The 13,107-nt window shown below is 35.5% G+C and overlaps 2 protein-coding genes and 1 long non-coding RNA gene across 5 annotated transcripts; 2 read left to right on the forward strand and 1 right to left on the reverse strand.

The window, feature by feature from the left end:
• Positions 1-162: 162 nt before the first annotated feature.
• On the forward strand, positions 163-1,712 carry LOC307005617 (uncharacterized protein; the record flags this gene model as incomplete). 2 transcript variants are annotated; one of them, XM_079625955.1, is made up of 6 exons in its annotated part: positions 163-268; positions 733-797; positions 963-1,062; positions 1,174-1,197; positions 1,428-1,484; positions 1,572-1,712. In XM_079625955.1, the coding sequence occupies 6 exons, from the start codon at positions 220-222 to the stop codon at positions 1,580-1,582; spliced, it is 306 nt and encodes a 101-aa protein (XP_079482081.1). In that variant the 3' UTR covers positions 1,583-1,712. The 2 variants fall into 2 exon arrangements, with proteins under 2 accessions (XP_079482081.1, XP_079482082.1); XM_079625956.1 differs by lacking the exon at positions 163-268 and having other exon boundaries at positions 687-797.
• Positions 163-9,832, reverse strand: LOC307005618. 2 transcript variants are annotated; one of them, XR_013799310.1, is made up of 3 exons: positions 6,339-6,854; positions 2,473-2,555; positions 163-826 (listed from the first exon to the last, which is right to left on the reverse strand). It is a non-coding gene; the product is annotated as an uncharacterized lncRNA (long non-coding RNA). The 2 variants fall into 2 exon arrangements; XR_013799311.1 differs by lacking the exon at positions 6,339-6,854 and adding an exon at positions 9,709-9,832 and having other exon boundaries at positions 648-769.
• cndp1 (carnosine dipeptidase 1) lies at positions 4,656-10,963 on the forward strand. Its single transcript, XM_079625954.1, has 12 exons — positions 4,656-4,736; positions 4,844-4,951; positions 6,366-6,509; positions 6,669-6,831; positions 7,439-7,527; positions 7,615-7,812; positions 8,840-8,924; positions 9,023-9,183; positions 9,699-9,863; positions 9,950-10,091; positions 10,431-10,578; positions 10,664-10,963. The coding sequence occupies exons 2-12, from the start codon at positions 4,844-4,846 to the stop codon at positions 10,734-10,736; spliced, it is 1,476 nt and encodes a 491-aa protein (XP_079482080.1). The 5' UTR covers positions 4,656-4,736; the 3' UTR covers positions 10,737-10,963.
• Positions 10,964-13,107: the final 2,144 nt, after the last annotated feature.

The following is a 13,107-nucleotide window of genomic DNA, read 5'->3' on the forward strand; positions in this document are numbered from 1 at the left end:
TAATTGTTAAGAAATAAAATAGATTAAATATTGCTAATTTATATTAGTGAACATTATATAAAACATTTAATCAACAAATGAAAAATAAATTCAAGTTGATGAAGAATCTTTTAAAATTATCAACTATAACAAGATAAACACATATAAAATATTTGTTTAGAATAGAATAGAATAGAATGTTCCTTTACATGACTTCATTCATGGTTCAGACACTGACACATGCAGACAAGCACCAGGACAAGATACAATCACAGGATCAGTGGAATGAGTGAGTGAACAAAACCATGAAGTGTCATGAAGTAAAGTTACTGTCTAATTCTGAGACTCCTTCAAATGAATCAAGCATCTCAAAGGATCTGAACCAGGAGTCGATCAGAGGTCAAATGCAGAATCATTAGAATAATAGCTGAAACCCATGCTGGATGAATATCACAGGGATAATCCAGTGAAGCAGCAATTTTCTTTTAATAATTTATAATTGCCGCCTGATTCATCATGTGCCCATTTCACCAGCTCTATTTAAACAGAGCTCCGGACCACGTCTGAGTAAAGGGATCCTCACAGGCAATGCTCAGGTTATTTACTTCCAGTCTGAATCTATTGGGTTTCTGTTATCAGCCTAAGAGTTTGTCATCAGACTGGTGATTTTTGTCTGGTCACTGGTAATCCGTCAACTGAACTGAATCATGAAGATCTTGCTGCTGATGCTTCTGCTGTTGTCTGCTTTGACAGATATTTTGTGCCAGAACTTCAATCCTGATGAGGATAACTGGATGAATGACCGGTATCCGGACGAGGTTAGTGATTTCACTCTTGCATTGTTGTTCTATTTATGGATAGAAGTGATATCATTTGCACAGAAATGTAATATTCAATTACATTAATATATGATTAATTAACAACAGTATCTAATGAAAGATTATCAGTTGATTGCATTACTGAAGTAATCATATCATCTGAAGGTAAATCTGCTGGAGTCGGAGCTACAGACACTGTTGGGAAAGGTCAGCCGAACTCCTGAACTACAACAGGTTTACGGTCTAATGGGGAAAAGATCATCTGGTATGTGCGTGTGTGTGTGTGTGTGTGTGTGTGTGTGTGTGTGTGTGTGTGTGTGTTAAATCAATATTGTTAAATAATTATGGTGACATTAGGTTTGCTTTCTCTTCATAGCAAAATCACAGATAACACGGAGACGTAAGTAGGCTAGATTTTGTCAAGGTTTCCTAATCAAATTCCTCAGAACTGCTTAGTTTGATTTTTTGCACTTATAAGTAGGCTATATGTTCTATAATCTGTGCATTTAAGTGAATGTCACTTAAAAAAAAAAAAATCAAAAGAAAAAGAAAAAGTGACCGCTCATGCTGAATCGTGTATGAATCAAATCTGATCATGTAGTTTCTGATCATTAAATAAATGACTTCCAGGGCAGAAATTCCAGACTTTTGTGGGTCTGATGGGGAAACGGAATGTGATTGAACCAGGTAAGTCTGTTTTTTTATTTTATTTTTTATTTTGCATAATAACCTTTCCATATAAATTCTGACATCTTTTTTTTTTCTTTTTTCTAGGGTCCTTCTAGGAAAAAGCGCTGTGACTTTGAAGCTTTTATCATGCAACTACTTTTGGCCCAAATCATCAGGCTCAAACATCTTCTAAAATAAAAATGAATCAAAAATAAAAACAAGTAATTAGTTGAGAGATCGCATTTGTTTATGATATACTGTATACAGTACTTAAGCCATACTTAAAAGTGTCTATGTATGCTGATGTATGAGTAATGTATTACCGGTAGTAAACATTTTCATTCAAGAAATGTAGTTTTAACCAAAAAGAATGAGGATGAATTTGTTAATGAGTCGACATCGCCACCTAGTGATTTCTGAAGGATCATGTGACACTGAAGACTGGAGTAATAATGAATAAATTACATTTTAAAATATGACTGTTTTTACTGTATTTTTCATCAAATAAATACAGCCTTGGTGAGCAGAAAAGACTTCTGTCAAAAACATATTCCAAACCTTTGACTGGTACTGTTATAAAATATATAATGAGAAATAAGAAATAAGATATATATTTTGCTGATACACGGTCACCTTATTGTAGTATAAAAGGGCATAACGTAATAAAAGCTGGATTGTAGATGATTATTATCAGACAACTTCAAGCCTAAAATCATCTTGTGGTATTCCTCTGAAACTTCTGAACGTTTTTAAAGGAACTTGATGTTAAAGAATTTGCTCTATAGTTAATCTCTTTCTTGACTAATCCAATTTTCAGAGGTCAGAATTCCAGGAATACTGAACTAATCTATTTACTCATATTTAATATCAAAATAATTTTTTTTTAAATGTTCTGAAACCCCGACTCATATATGCAACACATGCAGGATTTACTGTTTGCGTATGCTTGTAAAAACAAGTTATTGGTGTTATGGTGTATATTTTGCACACTGGAGCGTTCACTTACCTCATCTAACATGCTGGCAGAGGATGCACTAGTTAAAAGGAACGGAAACATTCTGCATGCTCTGAATTAATTGCATGTTGAACCTGTCAACACAATTAAAGAAAAGTTCATTGTTGATCGCCTAATAAGGCCCCCTGTGTTTAAAGTTCAAATGGCTTAAATCATTCTGCTGAGACATTAAATCAGTTACACATCAAAGTTTATTTGCATTTTGAAGCTTTTTGTCCTAGGCTGTCCACAGTACATTCAGTAGCTACATTAGTTTACTAGTTTGAAACTAATAGCAGCAGATGTCAGACCATGAATAAGGCTATATCTGAAATCGCACTTCCCTATAGCAGGGAAAAAAATTCCCTGCTATACACTAGGCGAAAAACAGTATGTGACAAAAAGGTACCAAATTCACAGTACTCATAAAAGAGATGACCTGATACTTCCGGCATGATTCTGAAGTGTTCATCATACGATGGAGACTTTACTTTCCCATAAGGCCAAGAGAGAGGCTTTATGAATGGCAATGAAGCGACATAACTGAGGATGATAATGACAAAATGGCGGATGTAGTAAGTCCAGATTACATACTAGGCTACACACATTCATACTAGAACATACTAAACAATTACTAAAATACCTACTCAAGAAAGTATGCGATTTTGGACGCAGCCAATCACTATGACACATAATTACTTTTTACCTGTAGGTGGCGCTGACACCAAATTGATCTGGTATGGTCAGTGTTTGGTGGCAATTACACAAATACAGTTTGGTGTCAATGTGTCAAATCAAATCTTTCCAGAGATACCAACTCAATCTCACGTAAATTTTACATATTGGTCGAGAGGTGGCTAATTCGTACGAATTAAAAAAAAGTTCAAAAAGCGTCATCATCAGGAAGGACTATCCATAACCCCGGCCCCAAATCTCCCCATCACTGGGGTCTAGACAAATTGTATAAAATCGTACGAAAGTAATGTTGTAAAAATTGTACGTAGTAATAATACGTACAAATTTGCTGTGAGATTGCTTTGGAGATACAGATTCAGATGCAGTTTGGCATTATGCCATCAAATTCATTGATGGGGTATGCAAAAATAGTTTTGTCTATCAACACAAAATCCATAACTTTTTGCTGGCATGGTTTGAAGATGATCTGTCTCGAATTTGGTGAAAATCAGACAAATGGCCTAGAAGCGTGAAAAAAAATCAAAATGGCAGACAGGAAGTTCTGCCAACTATATGGCAAAATTGGTATATGTTCTTGGCATGACCCATCTATTAAAACCAGATTTCAATGGTCAACATGCTCATTATGTTAGTTTAACAAAGGTTATACTTGACTAATAAGGCTTATAAAGAAAATCTGTCTCAACTCTAGGAATTACTCTGATTCTGATGCATTTTTTAATGTGGTTGAAGAACATTTTTATGTGGTTTTTCAGCAACCACATAAAAAAATGCATTGGCAATTGCCTAGAAAACTGGAACACCATAACAACCATCCAACAAAAAAAAGGTCTGAGAACATTTTGCTGATGTTCCTATTAAGTTTTAAGTTTTTTAAGTTCAGTTTAGAACGTCTCTTGACGTTTAAACATCCATTTTTTAAAATGTTTTAAAAATGTTACATTCCATTCTGAAACAAATAGACGGATGTTCAACTAAAACGTTTCAGGAAAAAATGTATACTGTTCTTGTGCTAACATTTTGAGAACTTTTTTAAAGACCAGATCACTTTATTAACATTACTGGAAGAACGTTTGTTCGTAACTTTGAGAGAACCTTGCCATAACGTTCTGAGAATCTCATTTTAAACATAAGGCTTACACTGCATAAGCTTCGAACTTCAAATCTCTGCATCATTGAAATTACTCAAGGCCTATAACTTAATCTTCCAGTTTAACTCAACGTTGTAAATCCAGCATTCAAAGAGATGTCAGGTTATCTAGTGAAGTATTGATGTTTGTCCTTTCATCAGACAGAGTCACTTGTCTTTAAGTGTTTGAGCTTTGGAATGTAGTTGATCTGCTTCCATACTGAACTCAGCGTGAGGGGTTTACTCAGCCTTGCTTTAGGGATTGTGTTTGCCAGCAAGAAAATTCATTTTGGCAGCTATAAGCTGTTTTTTTCCATGCAAAGGAGACTTCAGTGACCTTATCTCGACGGGAGGTTCCCTGTGATGAAAACTATTTAACACGGCCTCATCTGGAGAGAGCACTGGACTGCGCTGAGCTCTTTGGACCTTGTAAGCAAATCGTCTTGAGACGGTAGGTCACTTAATTTCTCTTAAAAACGTTTTATTTCTTATTCTGAGAATAAGAATATTCTGCCGGTGTGTCTGTCTTCTGCTGATGACTCTGTTTGCTCTCCACAGATGAACAGCATTAGTTTAGTCTGTTTCCTTCTGTGGACAGGAGTGTCTTCCTTCGAATTTGAGGAGTTGACGCAATATGTCAAATCACATGAAGACGAATTCATCGAGGTATTTATTGGTTGGGATGTTATAGTTGTTCTTTAATTTAAAGATTGCATATGATAACTGGTGATCTTGTGTCCAAACTGTGAGCTAAGAAAGCTCAGAAAGACAGCATCCATCTGTAGACGCTCGAATGGCACGTGTGTCTTTATTGATGCATCTTATCTCTGCAGGAATGCAACACTGTCTGTTGCAGATTGTAGCAGATGAAGATGTTTATTTAAACTCCAGATAAGAAGACAGAGAATTGCGAAGACTCTTTTCTTTGAAGATTTAATGTGGTCAGCAAAGGATGTTGATTAAGGAAATAGATTTCTGCTTAGGTTCCTTTTTAAATTCAGTTCCTAAATTAGAATTTAGCAAACAAGATGCAAAAGTTACATTCAAATTAAACAAGTAGCATAACTTCCTATTAGGGCTGTGCGATATTGAAGAATAATGCGATATTCGATATGCGATACGATAATGCTTAAAGTGTGTAAAATAAACTCAAATTATCTTTCAAATATATTTAAAATGATATAACCTACATGTGTTTCACATTCTTTTTATGACAAGAAAGTGAACATCAGTGTTTTACTGTAGCATAAGAAGTGTTATTATAACATCAGTGTAAACCACAGGGTTTCAGGTTATCCTACATTAGGTTTATTTAATAAAAGATACTTAATCATAAAACATAAAAATAAAACATTGCTTAGTTTTCACTGTATGAATTATAGTATCCTGATACTTATTAAAGCTAAGAAAATGTTTGTCTTTTGTTCATGACCCCATTTATTGCAAGCTGTTGCGATATGCATATTGCGATATATACATTTGCGATATTTCGACAATTTCGATATATTGTGCAGCCCTACTTCCTATAACTGTTGGGCACATGGAGTGTTTCCAGACATGTTAGATGATATTTATGATCCATGTTTGAAATGCCACCTGTGAACAAGTGTGTGTGTGTCTGTGTGTGTGTGTGTCTGTGTGTACTTGTACAACTATCTTTGTGAGGACCAGTTTGAGTTTTAGACCATTGGAGTGAAGACAAAGAGAGTAGTGAGGACATTTTTGCAGGTCCTCACTTTCTGAGTCCCATTTAAAGGCCTGTTTGAAGGTCATTGGTTTTAGGGATAAGGTTATAATTAGGTTAAGGGTAGGTTTAGGGTAAGGGTTCGGGCACTTAGTTGTGATGGGTAAGGTTATGGTAAACTGCTTGCATTTTGTCAATGAATGTCCTCATAAAGATAGATGTACACGAATGTGTGTGTGTGTTCAATCAAGTTTAAAAATTAATAATATAATTAATGTTAATAGGCTAATTAATAACTGTTGTAGACACAACATAAGGAGTATTTTCATTTCAGGAGTATTTATTTATAATCCATGTTTGAAAACCTACCTGTAAAAACTATGTTGTCTGTTTTAGACACTGCGAAAGTGGGTCGCTGTGGAGAGCGACTCCAGTGATGTTGCAAAGCGACCCGACTTGCACAGAATGATGGACATGACTGCAGAAAAACTCCGGCTCATCGGAGGAACCGTGCAAATGATCGACGTCGGAACGCAGGCGGTGAGATCATGCACACACACACACTCATGCTCAATGAAATTGGACAGCTCGACTATTCATTAAAACGAGAGTTATGCATGTAACTACGGTTCAATAAGTTTTGGATAAAAAACGAAATAAAACCATCAAAGTTAAACCTTCAGTTCATCTCTTTTGCAGTTCCCCAACGGAAGCACAATTGCCCTACCAAAAGTGGTCACAGCTCAGTTTGGTAGTGATCCCAGTAAACGCACTGTTTGCGTGTACGGTCACGTGGACGTCCAGCCAGCCAAGAAAGAAGACGGATGGGCAACAGAACCTTATGAGCTGACTGACATCGATGGTAACCCTGTCACTTGTTACTGCAATTTAAAGTGTTTAGCTTCGACGTTTAAATGTCTTGCTTTCTCAAAACTCAAAAAATCACTTTAGCTATATGCTTCATAGCTGTGATTAATTTTGCCAAATGTTTGCCAGATATTGAATGAAACCTTTAGGCTACTTTTAAAGTCGACATGAAATGGAAGTTGGGTTAATCTTTTCTTCCCTATTATTGTGATGTATATCCAAATGTAAAACAGCTTATGGAACAAGAACAAATGTAGGGCGGGGCTTGATTTTGTCCATTGGGAATTGATTGGATGGTTGTGGTTTGCTATTGGTGGATCTCATGTGAGTGACAGGTTACGCCTCTCTCGCGCCAGTGAACACATCATCATAGAAGAGATGTCGCTGCAAGAGGGAGGAGTTACTTTGATTAAAGATTACAAGGATTTTAAAAAATAATAATTATGATGTCCATGGAAAAATGATTTATAGTAAATACTGCAATATTTCCTTTAAAAAATTGTCACTTTTTGTTTTCCAAAGTTCCACTTTTTGTTTTGTTTTTGTCACCAAAGGTTTTTGACCTGCAAGAAAATCAGATAATATGTATAGTTTACTCCTAGGAAATCTATATGGAAGAGGAGCATCTGATAACAAAGCACCAGTGTTGGCCTGGATCCACACGGTGGAGGTCTACAAGGCCCTTAACATTGTAAGACAGGTTGAAATTGAATGAAATGTTATAATTCTTCAAATGCAATTTTTGTCTAGAGTTTGAAGTTCAAACTGTGTCCTACAGTCGCTGCCTGTCAATGTTAAATTCATCATTGAGGGAATGGAAGAGACTGGCTCGAATGGCCTAGATGATATGATTGAGGCCCAGAAAGACAAATTCTTCTCAGATGTAGATTATATCATCATCTCTGACTGTGTTTGGCTCAGCAAACGACCCGCGCTGACTTACGGAACCAGAGGCAACTGCTACTTCTTTGCCCAGGTACCGAGATTAAACCTTTCAGATGCTCTTCATGTGCCATCACCAGATATTTGTAGTTTTTATCACATATATATATATATATATATATATATATATATATATATATATATATATATATATATATATATTTTATATCAAATCATATTTTATACATGTGTATGTGGCTTAAACCTTGTATAATGTAAAAAATCTGGTTACGATCATTATGGTGCGGATCAAATTTACCCTAATTTAATTAAAAACAATTTGGCAAAAATCTCACTAAAAAAGGTTAAAATGTTTAACATTAATAGTTTTCAGACATTACAAAAAACAAACAAACACGAGAGCATTTTTAAACTGGATTTAACAACTATGAAAAATTTGGGTCGAATTGACCCACAAATATAAATTGTATACGCACATTTCACAACACAGAGTGTCGAAACTTTGCATGAGAAAGTCACAAAATATCAAGAAAACCAATCATAAGTTTACCAGTATTGACATGCAACCAGTGTTGCGTGTAACTCATTACTTAGTAATTAAATTATTTTCCCCTTGAAAAAGTAAAGTAAGGGATAACTCTTAGTTTTTCTGTAGTTTAATTACAGTTACTTCTGATGTAATTGCATTAAATATATTGTATAGACTATAGAATAATTATATATAGAAACAATAGTATTTTTAACATCAAAATTGAATGACTGATGTTAAAATGCATGTTTTTAATGTAATCTTTTCTCGTATACTTTAGTCAGTTCAAGAATCATTTATGCAATTGAATTTCATATTATTTATTTGAATTCATTAATTAGTGCAATGCTTTTTAGAGGGTAATTAGTACATTATATAATTACACTACCTAGTAATTAATACTTTTTTAGAGTGACTTACCCAACACTGCTTGCAACATAATATATTAAGTTTGTCTGCATCCTGTCAGATGCTTTGTTTAATTTATGATCTAAAGTATTTTTGATTTATGGTTCATTTTGAATTAATAGCAATGTTCCGTACACGTGTTTGTTTCTTAATGATGGTATAGGTGGAGGGACCCAAGAAGGATTTGCACTCTGGAGTTTATGGAGGAACAGTAATAGAGCCAATGACAGACCTGATCGGCATCTTAGGTGCGTATTAACACATTCGGCTCTTTAGTATTTTACCAGCTCATTATCAATCATCAGTTATCAAGAATTATTATCTTTTCTTTTCTTTTTTTGCACAGACAAACTCATCAGCCCTAGTGGCGAGATCCTCATTCCCGGGATCAGGGAAGCAGTCGCACATCTTTCCGATGAGGAATGGAAGATGTATCAAGACATTGAATTTGACATGGAGAGCTACAAGAAAGACATCGGCATGGACAAGCTCATGTATTCTAACAAGGCAAGGGAAAAGATGGCAGTTTTTAAAGTTGCGATCGACTTTTCTTCCTTTTTGTGATGTGAATCTGAGTGAAACGGCTTCTCAAACGAGAACAAATGTAGGGCGGGGCTTGATTTTGTCCATTGGCAATTGATTGGATGGTTGTGGTTTGCTATTGGTGGATCTTATGTGAGTGACAGGTTGCCCCGCCCTCACGCCAGTGAACACATCATCAGAGAAGAGATGTCACTGCAAGAGGGAGGGGAAGTTTAATTCAAGATTATGAGGCGCATGAATGAAAAAATAACGATGTGCACTGACAAATCATTTATATTAATAAGCACTGCAATATTCCCTAAAAAATTTGAATTTTGATTTCATCGGCATAGTTCACCCGAAAATAAAAAATGTCAAAATTTTATCTCTATAATTCCAAGTCTTCTTGAGTCATACGAGAGCTTTGTGATAGGAAACTCTTGTATAACTCTTTGTTTTTTACTTTAGAAATTCATGCAATTGTTCTTCAATCCCATCAGGTTGACTTACTCGCTCATCGATGGCGTCACCCAACCGTATCTATCCACGGCATAGAGGGCGCTTTCTCTTCAACTGGCACCAAGACGGTCATACCGGCCAAGGTCATAGCTAAGTTCTCCATCCGCCAGGTACCTAAAATGGATCCAGCCACGGTTGAAAAACAGGTGAAAGCAGATAAATCTCATTTTAAGCTGTAAATCCAACTGTTCACACTATCATTTAGAGCTAAACAGGATCTTTTCAACCCTAGGTGACAGAATATTTACGATCAGTGTTTGCCAAACGCAAGAGTCCCAATAAACTCAACGTCTCCATGGTTATTGGAGCCAAACCTTGGCTGGCTGATCCCACACATCCATTATTTGAAGCCGGAAAAGCAGCGGTCATGAGAGGTCCTGCGCTGTACAATCCCTAATTTTCACTTCTATTCTGATGGGAATGAGAGGATATTCTAGGTGTTTTCTCCACAAAGAAATTGTGAAGCAGTGACATCTGCTCTCAAAAATCATGGCAAATTATGTTATTAATTAAAGAGTCTTTAACCTTTGTTTGGATTTTTTTAAATACTGTTGCGGTTATTAGCAACTGGGAACTTGTTGAATTTTTTTATGGAGAAAGTGCAAGGGAAGAAAACCTTCTAGAACCAAGATTCACAATGTGAACAGTTGTGCATTTAATAACATAAAATGATCAAGGGAGTAATGACGTAACGACGTTCTTCTCTCCTGTAGTTTTTGACACAGAGCCTGACTTGATCCGTGAGGGAGGCACGATTCCCATTGCCAGAACATTTCAGGATGTAATAGGCAAGAGCATCATTATGCTTCCCATCGGAGGCTTTGACGACGGCCTTCATTCACAGAACGAGAAGATAAGCAGGTATGTAGATCTTCTTTAGTCGGCTGGAGTGCTTTTCTTTATGCGGATACATTGTTACATTCATTGTTTTATTTTTATTTTTCAGATACAACTACATCGAGGGAACCAAGCTGTTTATCGCCTACCTGAATGAAGTGTCCCAGATCAAGAAGTACTGACCAGATTATGTGAAGCTCTTTCTGGGAAGATTGCTTGACACCACTGTGCTTCATCTACTGCTGTTCTCTGTAACATACAAATATTACCTTTATGTGTTGGTTGAATCGCCTACTAATAAATATATTTCTTTTATTTGATACATATTAAAAGCCATATTATCACAATATGCAAAAACCTGTTGACAAAGATTTATGTTACTGGTAAATTAAACTAATTATGTTATGCAATGTACGTGTGCAGTGATTTTATTTGCATAAGGTATCTAAAATTAATTCATGAGGAATATCCATTTTATCATATTAATTTAATATTTAAATCTTATTATATTTCATTATGGCAGATTGAATATCATTCAGCTCATTACCACCATCAACATGACTTTTAAATCTACATATTATGATGGGGAAAAAAACATAATAATTTTAAAATCTTTGGGCCTCATTCATGAAACATTCGTAAATATACGAGTAAATATGTGAGTGATCTGCGCGTAAAGAGACCTTCCCGAAAATTCTTCTCCTGATTCACAAATACTTCGTAAACGTCAGATGTGATAGTGAAACGTGTGTGTGTGTGTTATGAATTCCAATCTGTCGTAAATGGAACGCGCGTTCACGCTCATTCTCAATTACCATAAATCCCGCCCATTAAATCCGACTGACAACTATATATGGGCATCATATTATGACACCAAACGAAGGATTTCAACATGTCTTCTTAAAAGCGAATGAAAAATAAAAATTTCTCATTATCAGATAATATTTTATTATCAGAAGTTCATTCAAAACGCCACATAACAGGGCCGGATTAACCATTGGGCAATTGCCCAGGGGCCCAGGACATCTAAGGGGCCCTGGGCACCGTCAAATATTATGTCAAATATTATGATTAAAATGTCTCCTTGATCTGCTTTTGAATAAATATCGTAGGATCGTGCATTCTATCAGTTTGCAGTTCTGGCGCCTCCGTCTCAACATACTGTACAGCGCGACGTATATTCACATGAAATGCAGAGGAACGGGACACTGTAGTTTATAAAAATTAATTATTTGCATGTGCTTTAAAGCCTTGCCGGTTAAACATGTCATTCGCTGCTGATGTGCTGTTCTAACGGGCGCTTTTCTGAGCGCAATAACGTTACACCCGCCGACGCGCACATGCACTAAAAGCCTACAGCGCCTGTTATTTCAAGCGTACAGTGGCGTATCAGGTCCTAAAAAAAGCAAGCTTGGCAGATATTACAGATGCAGTTACTGGAGTTTCATCTGTTAATCGAACAGTCCCAGAAGTGAAGAGAAAATGGTTCGACATGAAGCTCGACTGCAAAAAAACGAATTAGTTCACTTCGAAAAAATATAGCCCAGCCCTATTGAGCAATTAATTATGTGATTAAAGTGTTCCGTTTGCAGATGCTATTACTGGCTCTTATAATAAAAGTAAAAAGAAAAAACATATGTAATTAATATAATAGCTATTTTTTCAAAATGCTGTGTAAATATGTACCCGATTAAGGTGAATTAAAATGCAGCCTTATTAATGAGCAAAACGTTCGGAAGTTAAACGCACTATTTACACGTGGTTGGGAGCAGGTGTAGATTTCTTTCGTACCAACTAACATTTGGAAAATACGAACATTTTAATGAATCCGAAAATTTACGCCAGAACCACTTTACACACGATTTACACAAGAATTCGTTCTGCTCGTGTTTCATGAATGAGGCCCTTTGTCTTTAAAAATTCCACAACATATTTTAATGTTTCAGATATTTTCTCCTTGAGTCCAAGAAGAGTGGCTGTGGAAAAGGCTATTACACCAATTTGCTCACATTTTCCATTTAAATTATTTAATTATGTCTTTTCATTCACATTTGTCACACACTCAAATTATAAATGAACTACAGATATTCTACATACTTCACATAATCCATTTAGATGTTTTCCTATAATATGAAGATATGCATTCAACCCACAATGGCCAAGTCTGATGTATGTCTAGTGACTTGTATTCTGTAATTTTACGTTCTGTTAAAACAGGAAATGCTTTGAGAACATTTTAGAGTTGCCAGATATTTATTAGTTTATTATGCTTTTGACAATAAACGTCCCAACAACATTTGATCATTATTCTCATTAAAAACATAAACTTTAATTTAATTGCTGTGAATTAAATCCCCTGAAGAGCATGTAATCGTTTGACACAGTTTTCAGAATAATGTATTTGATTTTTTTTTTAACAATCCAGGTGAATATAACACAAGTACAATTACATAAATATAAATCAAATAATAATAAAAAAATAAAGGCAAAGTATAATAACATAATCGAATATAGCCCAACATTATGTCGTTTCTCTATATAAAAAAGCGCTTT

Source organism: Phoxinus phoxinus, assembly GCF_949152265.1.
Source record: "Phoxinus phoxinus genome assembly, chromosome: 10".
Classification (NCBI taxonomy): Eukaryota; Metazoa; Chordata; class Actinopteri; order Cypriniformes; family Leuciscidae; genus Phoxinus; species Phoxinus phoxinus.

Bases quoted from the DNA above. Each gene is read 5' to 3' on its own strand.
- cndp1 (XM_079625954.1), top strand. From the start codon at position 4,844: ATGAACAGCATTAGTTTAGTCTGTTTCCTTCTGTGGACAGGAGTGTCT. The intron at 6,832-7,438 runs GTAACCCTGTCA...GTTTACTCCTAG, and splicing joins TGAGCTGACTGACATCGATG to GAAATCTATATGGAAGAGGA. The intron at 7,528-7,614 runs GTAAGACAGGTT...TGTGTCCTACAG, and splicing joins TCTACAAGGCCCTTAACATT to TCGCTGCCTGTCAATGTTAA.